This window comes from Drosophila elegans, unplaced genomic scaffold (assembly GCF_018152505.1).
Source record: "Drosophila elegans isolate 14027-0461.03 unplaced genomic scaffold, ASM1815250v1 contig_476, whole genome shotgun sequence".
In the NCBI taxonomy this organism is placed as follows: domain Eukaryota; kingdom Metazoa; phylum Arthropoda; class Insecta; order Diptera; family Drosophilidae; genus Drosophila; species Drosophila elegans.
In genome coordinates, this window is record NW_024545863.1 from 4,442,398 (window position 1) to 4,463,982 (window position 21,585).

The following is a 21,585-nucleotide window of genomic DNA, read 5'->3' on the forward strand; positions in this document are numbered from 1 at the left end:
GCATGGCCCCGTTAAATGAGCAGTTAACATTGCCCGTTATGAACTTTAATATTAATAACCATTTATGCTTATGACAGACAATGAAAGCCGTGTGCAAATTTACTTGCCGCAGCCACAATCCCCTCGAAAAGCCCACCAACTCGTTTCTGTTTTCGCTGTTCAACTACAGCCCTAAAATGCTTAGGGCTGCTGATGTGAGGGTGTTTTTTGGGCGGCTGAGTGGGCCCTATTCCGCTGCACTATGCATTTAAAAAGGCTGCAAGTGTGCCAGTTAATATGCAGACCGACACGGGTCTTCATTACAGCCCGCAAACACAGACAGGGACAAACACAAACCCACACACACTCATAGAGTCAGACACTCACACACACACACACTCCCACATGCAGAACTGCAGGGACAGCGTCAACAAAATAAACAAAAATGTAAAGCAATTAAAAGCAGCCCAGCAGAACACAACGGAATATCGCACATAAAACATGAGCAAAGGCATGATTTTGACTTTTTTGCCCGCTTACTTTCTATTGCTCCGTCCCTGACTCGCGCAATATCGCAATCTTTGGTCTATCGAAAGAAATGTACCCATTTTCAAACCCTTTTTTATCAAAAAAGATATTATAAATCTCAAAACCGGAAAGTTTTTACCATCCGAAACTCAGTTAAAAGAGTACATTAAACTTTAACAAAAATCTGGCAAAGTCATTTTCAATCCATTTTTGCTTAAATTTGTTGATTATTTTTTTGTTAATGGCCTAAAATTTTAACCATTATGAATAAAATATAAAAGTTGATGGATAAAAATTAATATAAAATAAAACAATAAGGGTATATTAGAAAATTAAGGCATAAACTTTATATTAGTGTTAGGTATACTCACTTTTCTTCAAAGTTAAAGATAATTAGGCCATAAACTTTAAAATAGTGTTTAATAGATTCACTTTTTTACAAAGTAAAAAACTTAAGTTACATTCTGACAGGCGTTTTGAATTTAATTAATATATTTGTTATAAAATGTTATCTAAACAATATACCCCTGCTATTCCCCGGGGCCCTGGGCATCGAAATGGCTGTTGGACCGCCTGCTGAAGGCTACAAGTGGTCATTGGCTGGCTCCTGGTGCTCTTGCAAACCGGATTTTAGCTGGAACCAAAATGAATTTTTTGCTTTTGAGGTTAAAGGGCAAAAAGTGTGCAGCTAGGCGCCAGCGAGCACACGCGGATGGCAGCTATATATTTACAAGCTCAATGAAAACATCCGCAAACAAAAAGTGCAGACACACACATACACACACACACACACACACACACACACACAGACAAAGAGACAGTGAGACAGTGAGAGCGAGAAGTTTTATGGAAATGACCATCGCACATACCCCACATGTGGTGGAGTAATTGTTATGCCAAAGTCGGGCTCACAATTTATTTTTGTTAATCAGCAAACGCCCATTCCGCCGGCCACGCCCACCGCCCGGGAAACACGCGTGGCAAGTGGCAACAATTCGACAATTATGTGGCATTTCCATTGCGGCCCCTTGCTGTTCGTTTTTATTTTAATTAAAAAGTCCCCAGCCAGGATGCAAAAAGCGAACAGGTTCGCGGGATCTCACACCTGCGGGTATGAACCCCCCCAACTGAAAAACCTGCGTCCATGTGTTAGAATTTTTGATATTTATGGACGGTGGCCACTGGTCGGTGGAAAGTTACAGCCCGATAAGCATCTGCACCACCCAAAAAACACAACCATTGCAGCTGTTGTGGCTCCGATTTTCGGTGCGTTGTGACCGTTTGGCTCGCAATTATGCAAATCGAAAGATCGCCACACAGCGATATCCTAAAATTCCATGCATTTACAATTTTCTAATCAATGGAATTTTAATTTTAATATCCAAGGCTGCCCCTTTAGGCGGTGTGTTGCGATGTATCTTTGCGGTCTGGATTATTATTTGCTAGCTGCTGCGAAAATTGTTCAATTTCTCGCTCAATGGCAAACAGACACACGCACACACACACAAATTCAAGGGTACTCGCGGTGGAGTCGAATTTTAAATTAAAGACCCGGATGTTTCAATTAATTCAATCCCAGTGTGAAATGTGTCACTCACATGTCGCCAGCCGAATCGCTTTGTTGCCTATTTACAGGCGCCGTGAATGCGACTGCGAATGCGAGTGCGAATGCAAGCGCGATTGCAATTCATATTCATTTTAATTTAATCAGGCTCTTGCGACGTCGCTCAACCGTAATTAAGTTTCTTTGCCGGTGCCAGAAGCTCGGCGAGCGTGCGGGAATAAAAACAAAAATGGACCAGTATAATGGAAAAAAAATTTAATAAATCAGATAGATATGCGCACCACATTTTACAGAGCCCCCAGCGGGGCGAGCTCGTGCGACTAATGCAATAACAGATGGCCACAGCACGTTTTTTAATATTTAATTAAATAAATAATTTCCATTGGCCGTTTGCAGTTTGCACTTGGCATTTGGCAGTTTGCACTTTGCAGTTTCAAATATTCGAACGCACGAATTTAAATATGGAAACACTTTGCACGCAGTGGCTGCATATCGTAAAAGGCATTTTTGGGCAAGCATTTCCGGCGACTCGTCAAAGTTTCCCGGCGGAGATGCACACACATGAATCATGGGTTTTCCCTCGCCCGAAAAGTTTTCCCTCAGAGTAATTAGAAGACTTAGTCCCCAGCCTTGGGGGTCTTTGGCTGACTGCTTAAAATGCTCTTTTGGCGTTAAATTTATGACAACCGCACATGTTGTTTGCCAGCTCGAAAACAATAACAATAACAATAACAGCCCGCCAGGCGGCAGCCCAAGGTTGGCAGCAACAACAAAAGCCAACGAGGGGAGCAGATCGCAGAGGGGGGCGTGGCGATGCAAAATGCTCGTTAGAAAGTTTCTAAGGTTGCGGCCGCACACGGAACAGCTGCGCCGCCAAAAGGGAAGGATTCTCCAAATTGTTGCACGCCTTCCTTCGCTTTGGGCGGTCACATTGTTGCTAAGCTTCACACAAACACTACACAGACTGTTTCTGTTGCCGTCTGATAAGCTACACAGGGAGAAAAGTGACAAGAACTCTTCCACTTCTTCAATCTGTTTGCTATTAATCTTCTTAGATTCTGCTTGCGGTTACTTCAAAACAATCAAATTCATCACCATACTATATTTCTTAATGCTGTTGTATCTTGTACAAAATTTTTACTTGAAAAAAGGAATGCAACTGAAATCTAAAAATACTTAAATAGTTAATCAATGAAGCCATTGATATTCAAAATATTATTTTTAGTCATTTTTAAAATTTTTATATTTGAAGATTGCAATTAAGAAGTTAGTTTAACAATTGCAAAGACTTTTTAATCTTAAACATTCATAATTAATTATTTAAAAAACCGAATCGTGTAGTGTAAAATAGGTTTAAAGATAATAAACTGTATATCTCTGCAAATTAAAGACTTAAATGTGCTTTTCTACTGCGGCTTAAGCACTCCAATTAATTTTATTTTCCCCGGTGTTTTTTGTTGAGTGCACTTGGACTCGAACGCATACCCATACTCATACGCCGTGTGGTGCACTGACGTGACCTCCACTTGTGCGGCAAGTGCTCGAGTGGGCGTGGCAGCGAAAATTCGCTCCAAAGTGAATTTATTGTTTTGCCCATTACCACTCAGCCCGATGGCCCGAAACTTGGCTCAAAGAGCCGTTTATTTTGATGCAAGACGAGAACTTAAACAACCCGCCCAAGGATGCAAATTGAAAGCTGGGGATACTTTAAGCCCTGAATCCTTGAATTTACCCAAGCCAAATTGCACTCGATAAAGAGTGCTTCACATTAATTAAAAAACCAATAGATCGATTTGGGTTTCCCATTGCAAATTATGCGGGCGCCGGAGGGCAAAGGAAGCACACTTGTCGCGGTCGGCGCTGCTGCGTTTTCTTTTACCCGCGACAGCAAAATTAATTGCATTGCACGTGGAGGAGCACTCGATACGGTTGCCATTAGCGATGGTGCCATCATCATCGACCCTCGAAATCGCTGTAATTTCCCAATAGATAATGCAATGCAATTAGAAAGTGTGTGGCTGGGCCTCTGTGCCACAAAAGACTTGTGCAAAATGCAACAATAACAGCAATTTAAACAGGCTTCCCCAGCTGACGCCTCGTAGTGCATAATGGCGCATAGAAGTTCGTAATTAAAGTTTGCCGACTCTGCCAGGTGACGACGCCACGGGACACCAACTATTTCCACCAATCCCGGCTCACAATGCACCAACACCAGGAAAAGCAGCAGCACCAGCAAATCAATTTCCGCATCGGACTCACAACCGGACGCGGATCCGTACTCCGGACTCCGGACTCCGGCTCGGACTTGGTCTCTGCCCACGCCTTCGCCCGGCTTTGTCCGCGCCATCAACAAAGCAGAAAATAAAATTCAATTAACGCGCTTAAATTAAACTGCCACTTCCTGTTTTGATGACATTTTCATAGCAACTTCCTCCTGGAGCAGCAGCAGCAGCGGGAGGCTATTCTGCCGGGATAAGAATGCGGTTTCCAAGGCCCGCTGGAGCAACCAAAGCAACCGGAGCCTGGGGTTGGCGTGACGTGGTGCCTCCTTTGGCGCCTTGCATCAATATTAAATGGTAAACGAGCGGCATAATGGCTGTCCAACTGCGGCTGTCATTATGGTTGCTGCTCGGACAGGTTCCACGCCTGCTCCCGATGACAAATAAAGCTCATTACGCGCTTGTCCGGCATCCTTCACTCCAGCCTGATTGACCTGCATCTGCGGCTGGCGGCTCAGACTGCAACCATAACTTGCCCTGCACTGGCAAAAATTCTACGGACTAAAGCAAAATCTTAAATTTGTGCTTGATTTTTTTGCCGAAATTCAAAACATTTTAAATTATATTTCAAAGAATCTTAATTAGGCCTCAGTAATACGAATGTCTTGTTTTAAGATACTACGGAAAATTGATTTTAATTTAATTATTCTATCTTCATAGATAATATAGTTTTCCACATGACATACATTTTTAAATTCTTAAAAGAATCACAATTAGGCTTGAATTCATTTTTAAAATAATAAATAGTTGAGATATTATATTTTCTTGTTAACAGTAACTGGAAAAACTTTTAAATTATTAAATGAATTCAAGCCTTATTGTGACTCTTAAGTTCAAAGAAGTATTTGCTTAGTCTACCTAAGTGAAGCTAATTTACTACATTACTCGTTCCTGCATAGCATTACATGTGAAAAGAAGAAATCAAAAGATCGATTCAACAAATCTGTATATTTTCTGAGTGAATCCAAGTCACTTATATGTCAAACAAACCTTTTCATTCCGGACTGCCCGAAGTTCATTATCGAGCAGCACAGCTCCGAAGCAAAATGACAGAAAGTCATTGGAGCGTTCAGGAGTGATTAAATTAGAACTCAACTTGGCCAAGTTGAACCTTTCGCTGCAGTATCTCTAGACCAACTTCTTTGCATTTCCATCTTAAGCCTTTGTCCAGCTCCGACACCCATTCAATTCCTTTGGCGGGTTCATTTCCCGACGCGATAAGCAACTTTGGCCGAGCAACTGGCGTTTAATTTAATTAGTGAGGAGAGTGGAGGGCGGAGGGGCTGACCTAAGAGGATTCCGTTGATTGAGATGCCCGGGCTCAAAGCAAACGGATGGCGGACTTGTAGCAGCAGTCCTGATGCAGGTCCCTTGAATGCGAAGGATCCTCCGGATCCTGCCGCTCGCAGGGACAGCGGTACATCAGCGAGGCCGGCTTAGTTTGAACAACCTGCTGCGGCAAATCTTGGCTCGGAGTGACAAGAGGTATGCGCCAGGGTTGCATCCCGAAAGATTCATTGATGGGTGGTTGCAAAGATGCGGCGGAGCTGAGGCTGCTGTCCGTTCCGGATTCCTCGTTCTCGTCCTCGTTCTTGTCCTCCTCCTCGTCCTCGTCATCGCCCTCGGCATTCGGCTTAACTCCTTCCCGCTGTAAATCATTCGGCGAGAGTGAAGGATGCCCCGCCATCCCGTCATTCCTGGCATGCGTTGCTGTCCTCTCGGGGGGCGTGGCTGTCAGCGGCGATGTTCGCAGCAGGGTGGCCGCATTCGCGGGGGAGAGGTTGTCCATCGAGTAGGCGCAGCCCTCCAGCAACTTGGTTAGGAACCTGTTTGTGGGCAGCACTGGTCTGCGCTTTTGCCAGGTGTCCTGTCCGGCAATCCTGCTGGTCCGGTCCTGTCTTCCGGCGACTGGCCGAGTTATCCCGGCAAAGAGCTTCTGCCGCAGCTTATCCTCCGAGCGGCACATCTCGAAGGCGTTGGCGATGGTCAGGAAAATCTGCTCCGCCAGAAGAGCTCGTCGGGGCGTGTAGAAATCCCGGCAGACAGGACAACGCTCCGAGCGGATGCGGCAGTCCACGCAGAGCAGGTGTCCATTTTGGCACTGCATCGCCGGCGGAGAGATGGTCACCCCGCAAACAGGACACTCGACCAGGCGCAGGATGCTCTCCAGGACTAGGGACAGGCGACGCAGGCTGGTGGGCATGGGGGCACAGCAGATGCTCTGTGGATTGACAGATTCTGGTTTTATAAACTTAACCTTAACTATGATTTTACAGACTTCCCATATTTATAATAAACACTTACGTTAATATCACAGTCCTTTTCACATTCACTGTTCCAGCAGAGAATTGTGACGCCATCCTTTTGGCTTTTGACCATTTTGGCAATTTCGGCAACTCGCAAGCCTAAAACATCTAGGCCATTTACCTGGAAGTAGAAAAATATGTATTTTTTAAGCGTAGGTTATCGAACTAGATACGATTGACGTCTAATTAAAAACTCTTTACAGTTTGTTTTGTTATTCCTAAGAAGAACTGCAATACCAAAACCATATCAGGTATCAAAACATTTTCTATACCGAAAACAAATAAATAAAGTGAAATATGGCCAACACATTTTGGAATTCTAAGCACTGCTCGCTGCTTGGCTGAACTGCTTTGCACACTGCTTACGGATGTTAATCCATGCTGTCACTGTTAACCCAAGAAGCTGTTAACTGATAAGCGACTGCAAGTCGTTCGCTTTTTGTTTGATTTAAATATTTACTTAGCGCTAATTAATCTTTCCCGGCAGTTGCCGCCCTAACAATTAACGTACAAGTTGTTTTCTTCTAGGGCTGGTTTTGCATGAGCCAGCTGTTTCCAGTCCCCACTCTCCTCCGTTAAAGCTGCTGAATAAATGCCAAGCAATTAAGTTTTACTGCATTGCTATTTTAAGCAAACAGAATCCACGCAGAACAACAAAGGTAGCTACAAAAATACTGCAAAGTCCAGATATACAGTCGCACTTCCATAAAATGTATTTGAAGTCTTCAAGTATAAGTAATATTCGTAAAATGGCTTAATGCTTTTTTTTATAATTACAAAATTATATACATACGCTGCAAACTAACCAGTACTTTTTTTCATTACAAAAATTAATTTAACTTTTTCAACAAAATTAAAACTGTAAGCGCAAACAGTTTTTAGTTACAATTAATTTGTTTTAAAACTATGTAACGTTTAGGTTGTAGAGTTATAAAATCATAATAAGTTTGATTGAAGGGTATTTTTAATACTTCCTTTTCTTTACTATAAGTGGTAAAGTTCAGTTGAAAAAAAGAAAATGTCTAAATCATACCCAAAATATGTTTAAATTGTAAAGAACTTATCCAACGATTACTCAGCGTAAAAACTACTTAATCTTAAAAAGTTTGCTGAAAATATGTTTTGAATACTAGTTTTTCTTTACTACAATTAGTAAGGGACAGTTAAAAAATGTGTAACTTTTTGATACAACTTAGCATAACCAAAATATTTTTAAATGGTAAAGAACAACAGAAATTCCCATGGTATATTGCCTTGTTATTTGTGTAAGCCAAAGTCTGGGGCATTTGGTTTTACGGCAGCTGCTTCTGCATTTGCCAGAACTGTGAAAGGTGGACAGTGGTCTGTGGCAACTACGCGTGGCAGTACTCACCTCCAGAACGCAGTCGCCGGGTTTGAGGCCGCAGAGTGCGGCAGGTGTGCCGGCGGCCACATCGCATACCTGTCAGTGTGGGATATGGCATTAGCGGGGGTCGGGAACTACGACGACTGGCTACTTTGTTACCCAGGGATAGGGGTCCCACTTGCTGCGGGTCAGCTGGAATCCGTAGTTCTCCATCGCGGGGGCGGCACGGGGGATCTTCAGCAGGCGGACGGAGGAGCTGACGCCATCCACCCCGTTTTCGGTGGGCGGGGCCTGGAGTCCACCCCCTGATTTCCTCATCTTCGAGTGGAAAACTAGACCAGGTACTTCAACCGATTGGAGACAGAATAAAATGCGGCTAGCGAGAGACGTGTTCAACGTGCGCTCTCGCTTGGCAAACTATTTTTCGTGTGTGTTTTTTGTTTTTCGATTCAAGCCAGCTGTCTATACGTGGGCCGCCTTAAAAGTTGCCGAGCGCCGAGCACTGAGCCGACGCAATCGGCTACGACAAACATTTTGGCCTCAGCTATCAGCCACCAGCAACTAGCCACCAGCATCCAACCCATTTGAACCTCTTAACCCCCTCGATCACTTTGGGCATTTTACGAGGCGGTTGGCGGTGCTGTAAGTTGTCGGCGCCAAAATGTGACTGCGACCAGGGCCAGAGATTCGAGATTGGAGATTTCAGATCCGAGATCCGATGCTGACAGCCAGTTGAGCTCATGTCTTGTGAAGCTAAGTAAATATTTGAACTTTCGACTGGCAGCGGTTTTTGGGTGCGCTATAAAGTCGCATTAAACAAACAAATTCTTCGGGGATTAAGTCATAAACATTTTAGATAGTCTGTAGATGCTTTTTAAAGTTCTAATTTAAACACAATACAGTACACACATATAACCAAGTATCAGTTAATTTCATGAGACTCTCTGATTCTCCGAAAGTTATATTTCAAGGTACTGTATTTCCGCGGAAGAGAAATCGAGAACATGGCCTTATGAAATAATTTAGATGATTATGTTGTAATACAATTTAAACTCATGAAGCAAATTAACGACAAAAAATTAAAACTAACTTCTAAATTAATTTTTAAATTGTATGTTAAACCATTTTAGATAAATCTTTCTCAAATTGTAATCAGATAAGTTTACTATTAGCAATAATGTACACGAAACTTAATTTAGACGAATCTATAGTAATAAAATACAATAAAATCGTTTGAAATATGAACTTATAAATGATAAAAATTAGCTTCCTCCGACAGACGGATTTTATTTTTAAGTTGTGTATTTACAAATTTTAGATAAAACCTTCATACATTGTAATCTGATAAATTCGCTATTAGCAATAATGTACACGAAACTTAATCAGTTTAATTCCAATTTGTTTACTCTAAACGTTTTCCGACTTTGTAATTAAATTTGAAAATAAACAACACTATTTTCCAGCTTAATTGCGTGTGGGCGGTGCCAAATGGCAGTGCATTGTTGTTATTTGAAATACTGAAGAAATTAAAACAACAAACGTGGCACTGCATGAAGGTGTTGGGTCGCGATAAACATAAACAATGGGGCCCTAAATAAATATACGGCCCTAAACCAGCTCATCCATTAACCCTAACAATGATAACTGATGCAAATTGGCAGCTGACAAATGGATTTTTCTGGGCATGGCCAGCAAACCAACAAACCAACAAACCATTGCAATCCATTTGACTTTCGCTTTTTTGTGTTTTGTTGTTTTCGCTGGTTTAACTGCCATTGGAGCGGTAATTTCAGTTTGGCGCTCGTCTAAAACATTGCCCAAATAGCATTGAAATCGGTAATTTCATTAAATTTTGGGCCCAGCCAAAATGACCCTGGTCGGCATTGTGGTGTGTGTGATTTCGTTTTGGCTTTTCAATTTGCCAGTTTAATTTGATTTGGCTGAAATTATGTGGCGTCGAGTGGCCCACAGAAGCGTTCGGCAGCCGAGAGCCGTCAGCAGTGCCAAAATTACCAAATACTTGGCCAGGCAATAACATAAAAATTCATGTTTCGCGAACACCCACACGAAAGGTAATTGACTTTTATTAATCGACCGGCAATTAGGCCTAAGCCCCAAAGGCAAATGGCCAAATTCAAGTGCAATTCCGCCTTATAACTTAGCCGCAATTGGTTTTGAAAGACCGCTGAAAAGCTCGCTGGCAGCTAGTTCAAAGCTCTGCCGAGTGGGGGCGCTGCGTTTAAGCCAAGTTTTTAGGTCTGCTGGTCAGCTGTGAAGACGCCGAGCCTCAGTTTCTTCGCAGCTCGCATTCAGTGCGCAAGCGCCGCAAGTTCCGCTAGCAAACGCGAAGTGCGAAGCGCCGGCGCCAAGTAAAGCTATAACCTATTACCAACGCGAGGAAAACAATCAACCAGCGTGGCCGAGAGTGGTGAAAATTGATTAACCAGCTGAGAGGTCCAAGCAGAAAAGAAACCAAAAAAAAAAAAACGGTGTGTAATTGTTAGCAAAGCATGCGAGACCTTAAAGCCCCCGTATAATAGCCTAAATGACCTTACGCGTTGGTTAACTTTGTCTTAGGTCAAGGTCCGGCTGAGACCGCTTACTCCGAAAAACGCGGAAGTGTAACGCACAATTAAAAACGCATTTGCTGGATACTCGCATAATTAAAAGCGGCAAACAAGTTTGCTTCTATTTCCTACTGCCAAGCAAATAAACGTGAATTAGAAACGCTTTAAGAGAGCAGCAGCATAAATCATACGCTAACGCAATGCTTGCGCAAATTTCACACACACAAGCACACACACTGTGCGAAATCAAAACAGAGGCGAAAACCTGAGACTCACGTTCAATTGGGAATTGGAATTTATACGGCTGTCCCGCCGTTTCAGGTCCCAGGCGGCTAATTGTAGAGCGCAGCGTCAATGGCGCATGCGCAACATTTTAGCCCGCTTTGGGGTTTCTGGGTCTCTGTCTCTGGCGCTTTTTTTTACAGCCCGCTTGCGGTTTCTTTCGTGTAATTGTGACGCAATTTTCGTGTGAGTTTGTTTTAGTCTCGCTTCGCCAGTTCACCAGCTTTGCCACTGACTCAATACACTGAAAACGAAAGCGGCCACGGAGTTGTGAGCCAAGCCAGTTTGCAATTCGTGTGTGCCTTGTGCAGTGCATCACCTTCGGACGACTGCGTATTGCAGTCAGTTGCAATTCACACGCGTCGAAGCTCAGTTCGCTTCCTACTAAGACTAATAAAACCAGAAACAAAGCGTTAACTTTACGGTATAAATATTGCAGCTGCCAATTAAATTTAGGCCTGAATTGGAGCGTTACCAGGGGCAGTCATCCTGCATTCGGAGTTTGCGTAATTCTTTGCCTCATTGCCGCGCTTCATTGACTTGGGCTGCGGTTGGTGGCTTTCCCCTTTTGTAGTGGGTGCAGCTCTAACTAATTTCTGCGGCTTGGCTAAATAATTAAACCGAACTCTTAATTGCCCCTTACAAGGGACAAGGCATAATCGAATGATGGCCAGCTTATTGTTCATGGACTTATTTACTTTGCGCTGTGCCCACTTCATTGGCTCGACGTCACAGCGATTTCATGGCCAATGTCAGTACAAGTGAAGTGAAGTGATTTGAACAAGTTTGCCGTACTCACACTCGTACTCGTACTCACATCTGTATCCGCGTGCGTAGACAATCACAATCGGAGAGGAAGCTATAAATTCTCAATCTACGCTGTGAAGTTTGGAGTGCAAGAAACATAATCAATTTCGCTGTGAGAACCTTCAAAGATGTCAGCCCAGCGAATCTGAAGCAATTCATGGCTTCCACTTAGACTTCGACTTCGATAGGCAATGACAGTGCCAGTGACTAAGCGATAGAATCCAGTTGGCAGAACAGCTGGGTTCTGGTTTGTTCTATACTATATGTATGTACAATGTACATATTATGGTATTTCCGGCTGCCTGGGGGCTTAATTGATTTTCGTTAGTGCTCAAAGTTTTCAAGAAAACCCTTCCTTTTTTGTTCTCTCTTTTTTTCGTCCGTCTTGGCCCGCAAAACTTTTGATTTATGTGAGCAAATTTTACGCCTGGCGAACGTGGCGTATGCGTAATTACGACCACTTGGCACCAAACTTTCGGGCTAATTAATTGGGCTTCGAGGCAGCTGCCGAAAGGTAAAAGAATCGCCCGCCGAAAGGTGCGAATGAGGCAAATGCTGCAAATCAGAGGACTCCGGTTGCCCCAATCACACACATTTAGGGGGCATAATAAATGCGAGTGTGTACGTGCTGGGCATGTCAACTAGTGTTGGGGCATCTTGGGCCATCTTGGGGCACCCCATCACAAACGAAATAAAACAGTTTGGCAACATTTTTCAGAGCCCCACCCCCAATACCCACTATATGTGTTGGCCCAGGTAATTAAATGAGCGAGGGTGTTTGTGTGCAAAGTGTTGAAAATTGGCTAAACTTATGTTGGCCAACGCATCCTGTGTGCGTGTGTGACCTTCCGTCTGGGATTCTGAGTCCGAGTGCCAGATTTAATTCAAGTTCCTGCCATTGCAGACAAGATGCTCCAGCTGTGCACCATCTACGCCTGCGCGAATGGCACCTTGGGCCTGAATTTGAGTCGTGCCCCCTGGGACCCGTATCCGTGGGTCAGCGGGGTGCAGGCGAAGTCGAATGCGGAAAGGGGCGGCGTCCAGTTGGGGGACACTCTGCTCGAGCTAAACGGAGCCGATGTCCTTGGGCTGAGGATCAGTGAGCTGGCCAACCGGCTGCAGGATCACTGGCAGAGCGGCGCCGAGGTCGTGACCCTGATGATGTGGCGCCAGCAGGCGAACATGGCCCCAAATGAGGATCCTGCGGAGGCATCGCACGCTGTGGTGAGTCTTTTTTGCTTGTCTTAATTAAAATACCTCTCTTGGAGGTCTGTTTAAATGGGCCATTGTCTTACATGTTCGTGCGCCACTGAGCGTTACGTAATACTGATTGATTTAATGACTGGAGCTGCTGCTTTGGCCCAGTAACTAGAAATTAGACGATGCAGTCGCTTGCTTTTTGTGTTCTTATTCTGCCCATTGCAGTTTTGGTAGCCCAAGGTTACCTTTAAACACAAAACAAAAAATGCGAAATTAGTCTTAAGCTCATAATTCATCCATAACCACATGCTATCTTAATTGACTGGCCATCAATTGCTATTTTCCTCAGCTTAATTGCGTAAATAGAGGTTAAGTTATCTGGATTGCAAGCTGGGATGAGCCTAAACATAACGTTCATTTAAAAAAATTTAGTTAAAAGCCCATTTAATTAACCAAAATATTTCTTTAATATAAAACAATTTTAATAGAACTTCGGGTAGCAGTGCAAAATATATTCTAGTCTTAACAAAATGTTTTTATTAACTTAAGCCTTAAAAGTTTTTATGTGATTTAACTTTTTCGACTACCTTTATTTATGTACAATGTATTATAGACATAAAAAAAATCTAGTTAAAGGCTTTTCTGTTTGAAAGTGAGCAACTGACATTGGACTTTTTATTTATTACTCAGGTCCACTTTAATGCATAGGTAAATTTAGATCCCAAAATGAGTCTCAAGGCGTTCGAGCATGCAGATACCTGGCGGCGTCCATGTGGCAGTGTTGTTGTAAATTGTTTATCTGCTGACCAAGAATCTGTTTACTTTGTTAAATGCAATTGAATCGAAATAACGCAATTTCGTCTTGACACATTACGTGTACTTTATTGCAATTCAATTGACCTAAATGTCCTTGCAGTGGACGGTGAAAACTTAAGGCCAGCCAGGACATTCGCACACACAGGTGGTTAGCATGGAAAGTCCATTTCAATCAGTGCCGAAGGCAGTGAATCACAGAGTTTGACCCGTTTAACAGATTAAACTTGCAACCGCACTTGTCCACAGGACGTAAAGTGTCTTTCGCATGCAGGCAGCCCCTGTGATTTCGAACTTTTGACGATCAAATGCAAATTGAATGGAAATCAGCTTAAATCATAGCATTTCATAAGCATTGTTGCGTGAATTATTAACATCGCACCATCGAAAATGTGGGCCACGCCAAAAATTGAAATATAATTAAATGCAGGCGTCAGATTTAATTGATTAAATTATTCCCCAAGTGCGGTTCAACCTTGAAGTGGAATCCTTAAATTAACCGTCGGTATTTCCCTTTATACTTGCAGCAGCACGGAATTAATCAACAATCGCTGCAAAAGTTTGCAACATGCCTGCAACATATTTCCCAATTACTGGAGTGTCCTGTGTGCCTTGAGGTAAGTGGAAAATGGGCCATGCGGGATGCGGGATGCGGGATGCGGATTGGGCGGGCTGCTTGAGTGGGCGGGATGCTGGGCCATAAGGACTCGCCCATTCCGCCGGCATGTGCATTGCATATCGATGAGGCTGACTGGCTTTAGTTTTAGTTCGTCATTATCTAACTCAGTTGGGCTCGAACTCTCGACCCAACTCGCCCAAAACTTAGTTGGCCTCTTGTTTTCCTTTGTGAGCCGCTGCCGACTAAGCCACTTTGAGAAAATAATATCGCAATGAATGTTTGCCTTTTTAATATAATATTTAACTGGCTTGTATCTTACAATGCCAATTTTAAAATGCTGGTATTTAAAATATAGGACAAGATTACAATAATTATTATTTTCAAATCATTTAAAAACAAACTTATTTTTACAAATTTTAGTTTGCAAAAATTAAATTTAAAGCTTGGCTGGTGAATATGGTAAATAAATAGTAGACGTTAAAATTAATATTACAATTTATGATGAATTTATTCAAAAGGGGTCAAAAAAATTAAATATTAAATATGTTCTCTTTGGTGTTAGATTTTTACAAAATCGGTTAACTAGACTATAAACAAGCAGATGATAATATATTTTAAGATGTATATTAAACTTTAACCATCCAATTTTTGGATAGAAAAACATTTTTGCACTCTCTAAAAGTAAAATAGAATCCGGAACTGGAATGAAGATTTATTCTCTGTACATAAGCGGTTCCATTGGCAATCCCAGAGCCATCCTGTTCCGGAGCTGCGTTGATTTTGCTGCGCAAGTTTGTTGCTAATCACTTGACTGCATATAAAGTTTGCAACGTCGGGCTGCCGGTGATTGTGTGCCCCCTGTCCTACGTCTATGTCGTGTGTCCCTGTCCCCCCCCAGATAGCATTCCTCCCCTCCCCTGGCCATCCCAGGTATGCCAGCTTTGTTGACTCAATTACTCAAACGACGCACATGGCCCAATCCGGCTATCCATGTTGGCAGTTAATAGCCGACGGTTATGTTGCTTGGCCAAGTTTTTTATTCGGCCTGCTGTTTTATTTTGTCCTATATTCGAGTAGGTTTTTGATAAATGTTTGCCCGGGCATGTGATTTGATTAGTTTTGCAAAATATATACATCCACAGCGGGCCATGTGATTGATTATGTCGTTTAAAAATCAAATATTGACGATTAGTGTGTGTGTGTGGGACGGCGGCAGCAGCATCGGCGGCGGAAGTCAGTGTGAATAATCGTGTCAATCGCCTGCGGGCCAGCTTCTGATTTTGCTGTTTCTGATGCTCATTCAGAGCTGAGAGCCCAGAGCTCGTTGTGCATTTAAATTAAAGCCGGGCGTCGAGGGCCGGACTTTAAATTTATTTATGCCCAGCCTGTCAGCAAAAACATAAATTTAATTAATTAGACAAGATAAAGAGTATGCAGACCGGTGAGCAGAGAGCTACTGCCCCCTTTGCTCTCCTTTTGCTCCCCCGCCTGTGCAGATTTAAAATGCAGAGTTATTTTCAAATGAAATTCTCGCCTGCAGCTGATCTCGTTGCCGGAGAGTCAGTGTGTAACCATAAATTAAACATGTGCGGAGCGGAGCGGCAAGGACATCCACAACCACATCCACATCCACAGCCCGTATCCTGGACGCCGGCCACGCTACAACGCCTTCGGAGCGAGTTGGTCACAGAGCAGCTTGGACTCCACTTGCTGCTGTACTGAATAATTTGTTTATTAACCCGAAATCAGTTTATGCTGCTCCGTCCCGCTCTCGCCTGCGTCTTATTTGCCGGCCAAAAGGAGACAAAGACAGGGACAGAGAGAGAGAGAGAGAGACAGAGAGAGAGAGAAAAAGAGAACAAGAAGGTCCTTCGGATTTGGCCATTATTACTGTGGCACGGAGCCGGCATTATATTGTATTATGAGCACATATCCTTCGGTTTGTAAGGCTCTCTGTGTGTTTGTGTGTGTGTGTGTGGCGTATTTGGATATGCAAACACGCACACAAGTCCATTAAGTTATTAAGGGATTTTGTTTTGCTAGATTTTCAATAGTTGTGCATCCTCGATTCCCTTCAATGCTAATCGCATGCATTAGTCTGCATGCAGTCGGCTAAGGATTTGCCTCTGCCTTTCCTTGTTTGACATTAAATCGGGCATAAAACTGTTTTAGTTTCATTTAAATATGCATAAATTTGCAGGCCATTTAATTTTCATAAATGTTGCAAACAAACAGCTCAACTCCGGCTCATAATGGCAAATAGATTAATTCATTTTCGATTAGCCCCGCGGTGCTATGGTTAATATGAACTGGCAAACGAGTTCATGCCATCGAGTCAATGCTGTTGAGTATATTTTACAATATGCCTAAAAACATGCTAAGCCAATTGATTGATTTGCGACAGATGCAGAAAAGTGGGCTAAAACTACTCGGCTTTGTACACTTCCGCCGCCACTTCCACTTCCATTTCCACTTTCCCCATTTTCCCAGTTTTCGCTCAGCTGCATTTAATTGATTTCTATCTCTAATTGGAGTCTTTGTTTATGCATGCAGAGGTATTAAAATTAAAAGCATTTGCTCATGCCATTTAAGCCAATTAAAAACAATAATGGACGAAAAACATACAAAAAATCTGCCGCACGTGCACATTCCCTAAATTCCTATTACTTTGATTTATTTTATTTGGGGGACATGAGAAAAAGTTGTAAAATTTTTCAGCTATTAAAACGTGTGTGACTATCGCAGTTCACAGTTTTTTGCGTTTAGTAGGTCTGAAAGGGCAATATAGCATAGAGATTTGCGTTAGTTGCTTAAGTTAATGAGGGTCAAATCATAGGTTTTTTTGCCTTGCACTTTGGCTCTTTATCATAATGTTTTTATATTGTCAGATTGCAAACGAATCGCTATAAATTTGTAACACTTCGATTGCAGTTTTGCCAAATCGTTGCAAAAAGAAGAAAAGCTGCAGTACAAAGATTGTTTCTCTATTCAGCTCGTCGCAAATTTATGTTCGCCTGCATATTTACAACAGTTTTTGGCTGAACACACGCACAAACGGGCAGAGACAAAAAGCTTTGGATATACATATATCGATATATATTTCCCAGTCCAGTATAGTCCTTTCGTCCATATTCCGTATTCGGTGCTCGCATTTCTGTTTTTTTTTTGTATTGTATTTCTGTATTTATGTTTTCGTGCTCTTGTGAGGGAACGACTTCAAATGCGCAAAAGTATTTTGGGTCTGCATCAAACACAGTTGTATTATTTTAAATCCGCTTGCAATATTTTCAATTTGATTTTCAATTTAAATGGGAAAGCTTGCTGCGCACAACGTTGCCAATATAATACATTTTTCATGTCAATTTGAGAACGGCAATCGGGGCACCGGCAGCAATTGGACTTGAGAAGACCAAGTTCCGGGGGCAAACAAGAGCCAAATGTGGGCAATAATCAAATTTAGTGTCCGTTTGTGCATTACGTACGACGTAGTCTAGAATTGCTTTTTGTTTAAATGCAATTCGGAGAATAATAATGAAGCAATCAGAGAGTCCAGCTCGATGGCAGACCCTGGGGACCTGGGGTTCGATGGCCACGTTGGCCCCGATGTCTATAATTAATTGAAATAATAAGAACCCCCTCCCTGAATAATTACACACATTCACCGAGATCCTTTTTCTTTCCCTTCTTCTTCGTGGCTGCAACTCCAACTCCAACTTGCAACGGAAATCAGGTCATCAAGCCACCTGGCTGGCAGTGCTGCAACGGACACGTGCTCTGCAATAATTGCCGCAGTCGCTCCGTGAAGTGTCCGGTGTGCCGGGTTCCCTTGGGGCCGAGGGGCCGCTGTCTGCTGTCGGACAAATTATTCACCCTGCTGGCGGAGAGCTTCCCCTGCGACGGCGGTAAGTGCTGACCGCTTTTTAAGGACATGTATTCGCGACTTTCATCCATTTAATCTGCGCCAACCGATACCCGAATTAGCCTTGTCATTAGGCAACAGCTGTCTGTTTCTGCCAGTTTCTTCACTCTTAAATAGCAGAAGGGTGTCGGGTGTAAGATTCTGTGATTCTGTACCATTAACTATTTAATATTGACTAAATGCAATTTAGATTTTTTTCACATTTATTAAAAAATCAGTATTTGTTGTCCGCTAGCTTCTAAAAGTAATTTAATTTTCAATTTGAGTTAAATAACATATTTACATTTATCTACTTTGCTTTACTGATCTGGATATTTATTAAGCAATACAAAAAATTGATTTGGAACTAATAAAATAAATGTAAGTTAATTCACATTTACTATTAAATCAGTATTTATTGTCTTATTTAATTACATTTCTAAATTACTGTACTTTGCTTGACGTTCATAAAACAAAAAAACTAGAAACAAATAGCTAAATATTCTCTTCAAATTAGATTATACTTACTGCAAAAGACTAATCATTTATACACAACATAAACAATTATTTGTTAATTGAAGATGAAATTCCTCATTTAATTGCACTAATTATACCCAAAATGATATTGAATTTGTGTCTAAGAATACACCCATTACGCTTCCGGATATTTTTCGTTAAGCCGAATAGATATGAGCTTTGAAATACAAAACCCCGGCATATGGCTTTCACCCCCGTCTAGCTTAAATATATGTATCTTGTGCCATTGACAACATCCTGGGCCGCCTGAGTCCTCATTTGGGTGGGCCAAAACTTTTGAGCAGCGGCAAGTGTCAATGTTTCACTTAAATCTCAACCGAGCGGCGGCGCAAATGAAAGAAAAATGTGACGAGAAAGCGGAGCCGGTAGTCAAGAGTGAGTCAAGAGTGCTTGAAATTGAGCGCAATGGCTCATCTTCGCTTGTTGTTCTTTTTATAGCATAATTATGTAACATAAATTGCTAAAGTTTTTCGCGCTTTGCGCCACTGCCATCTTGCTGGCATTTGTTGCTTTGGCTGCTTCGTTTAAAGTTTAGCCGCCCTTGTTGCCATTTTCAATCTGTGTCCGCCAACTTAGCTTCGAGTGAAGTTTACAGCGGAGGTAACAAGCAGGAACAGAATTTTCCGCCGTTGTCTGCATTTGTTTTTACTTGTTGGTCTTCATTTTTTGCCACTTTTACCCACTCTTGCCCACTTTTCCACGCTTTTCCCCACTTCGGGGTCTTCTGCTTTGTTTTTCCCAGCTTATGCAGTGCTTAGTGCGTTTTTATTGCTTCTACATTAAGTGTGCATTCCTTATGTTTCGCCGAGATTTTCCAAGTTCATATTTATATAGACGAGGAGCGGGTAAATTTATATACTTTTTTCCATTTTCATTTGCCACTTGAACTCCTGGGGAGTTTCTGTCAAGAGTCGGGGCGAAACCCTAACGAGCGCCAGTTCACAATTGCAAGTGCTAGAAAACTTGCGAACTTGCGAACTGTGCGTGCAGATATCCTAGCTATAACTAGATATCCTGGCTGTATTTATTATATTTACATTACGTAGTCCATTCCCAAGGCACTTTTTTAATGGCTCTTTTTTTCGGTGCTGCCTCTTTTGCAGGAAAAGCCAACAAGGTGACTGCGGCCCAGGGCCATGAAAAGCTGAGCAGCAGCGTCAACAAGTGCACAAATGAATATCATAATCAACCGAAAATGGCGCTGGCCAAGACGAGTTCCGGCAAGAAGTGCGGCAAGCAAATCTCCAGGCAACTGACAGTTTCGGTGGACCAAAGCCCAAACCAAAACCAAAACCCAAACTCCAACCCAAACCCAAGCCAAATGCCAAAGGGAGCTGGGGTCGAGGCGAATGCCCAGGCCCAAACTCCCAATGAAATCAGAAGGAAAAGTCAGGAGGCTGTCCTGCCACGCTGCACGCTGATAAAAGTGCAGCACCAGGAGACAAGGACTGCCGAGGAGCTAGGACTCGGACTGGGACTTTCGAGGGAGGGTCACAACAATATGCTCGTTAAACCAAAGTTAAAGTTGAGTAAGAAAAGTTGGCGGATTACAGGGCCAGATCAAGACGGATTGCGCTGCGATGAAGTTGCCACCATAAATAATGTCGAGCAGGTGAGGCAGCAGAAGCAGCAGCAGCAGCAGGAGCATCTGCAGCAGCAGCAGCAGCAGGAGCAGTATCAAAATTATCATTGCCCCACTGGGAAATCATGCAGCCACAGCCACAGTCACAGCCAGGCGGTGGCAAACAAATTGTCAACAGAGTCGGCAGGGGCGGATTTGGGCGGTGCATCCTTATCAGCGGGGAGCCATAAACAGGCGCCGGCATCCGGAGTGAATCAGGCGCTGGACGCGGGGTCAATAGGTCGGCGGGAGTGGCAGCTGCTGCGCCACCTTAGCGCCGAGCACCGCCTGGCGGTGGTGCAAATCTACGGCACGTTCGGCGAGCGCTTCCACGTGCGCCCCCAGCTGCCCCAGGAGGGCGTGGCCTGCCTGCGGCTCAGTGGACCGGAGTCCTTCACTTCTGGCCACGTCCGAGTGCACACATTTTTCCTGGCTGTCATTGCGATCGGCAATGATTGTGGCGGTGGCGACGAGCACGCCATCTTCCTGTGGCACCAGGACCTGCCACATGGACCCACTTTCGAGACTGTCATCGAGACACAATGCGGACGCATTCTGTGGCAAGGACCCGTCCAGTCGCTCCGGCGCAGTTGGCCGGAGATTAGGGCAGCCGGCCAGTTCCTCACCTGCGGCAGCTTGGCTGCCAACTTCGAGGTGACCATCAACAGCAGGTAGACCTCGCCACCAAGACTGCCCTCAAAGTATAGTAATAGTATTAAAGCTAATAAGTTTAAGACCACTACTCCTAGTTAGAGCAAACCCGAACGGAATGAAAATAAAAAGTGAAATGTATGCTTTGTAAATTATATTTGCATTTTTTCAACGGCGTGTATTTATATGAAAAATGCAAAACGCAATTTGGAAATGTGTTTAATTTGCAATATTTTTAATTAATAAAAACATTTAGAAATGTGCTGGTCTCGCAGTTTGAAAGTCGTGGCAGGTGAATGGCGGAGATGTGCGCCTGTGAACCTCTGGATGCCCTATAAAAACAAATAACTCAAAGAGTGGTGCATAATTTAATGGCTGATTCCATCAAAAGATACCATTCCTTTGACACACGCATCAGTTTTCCGGTTCCTATATCCAATTTCAAGAGTATCTCTGTTTGGTGAGTGAAAAGATGGTCTGTATTGGCTTGTGGTGAAAAAATAATTCTGATATTTGTGCTGAAAACCGACAACATCAACTGCATTGGCAACTAGCGCCTGTCTGTTTGTTGCCTCCCGATAATTGACTT

The 21,585-nt window shown here is 43.1% G+C and overlaps 2 protein-coding genes across 6 annotated transcripts; one reads left to right on the forward strand and one right to left on the reverse strand.

The window, feature by feature from the left end:
- Positions 1-5,279: 5,279 nt before the first annotated feature.
- Positions 5,280-8,428, reverse strand: LOC108148739. Its single transcript, XM_017275930.2, has 4 exons — positions 8,161-8,428; positions 8,029-8,097; positions 6,655-6,777; positions 5,280-6,571 (listed from the first exon to the last, which is right to left on the reverse strand). The coding sequence occupies exons 1-4, from the start codon at positions 8,317-8,319 to the stop codon at positions 5,672-5,674; spliced, it is 1,251 nt and encodes a 416-aa protein (XP_017131419.1). The 5' UTR covers positions 8,320-8,428; the 3' UTR covers positions 5,280-5,671.
- Positions 8,429-10,309: 1,881 nt separating this feature from the next.
- Positions 10,310-21,148, forward strand: LOC108148686 (rap-GAP domain-containing protein DDB_G0281809). 5 transcript variants are annotated; one of them, XM_017275850.2, is made up of 5 exons: positions 10,310-10,490; positions 12,562-12,881; positions 14,198-14,287; positions 18,020-18,191; positions 19,828-21,148. In XM_017275850.2, exons 2-5 carry the CDS (start codon positions 12,567-12,569, stop codon positions 21,018-21,020), a joined length of 1,770 nt encoding a protein of 589 aa, XP_017131339.2. In that variant the 5' UTR covers positions 10,310-10,490; positions 12,562-12,566; the 3' UTR covers positions 21,021-21,148. The 5 variants fall into 5 exon arrangements, with proteins under 5 accessions (XP_017131339.2, XP_017131347.2, XP_017131323.2 ...); XM_017275858.2 differs by lacking the exon at positions 10,310-10,490 and adding an exon at positions 10,502-12,413 and having other exon boundaries at positions 14,201-14,287; XM_017275834.2 differs by lacking the exon at positions 10,310-10,490 and adding an exon at positions 10,503-12,413.
- Positions 21,149-21,585: the final 437 nt, after the last annotated feature.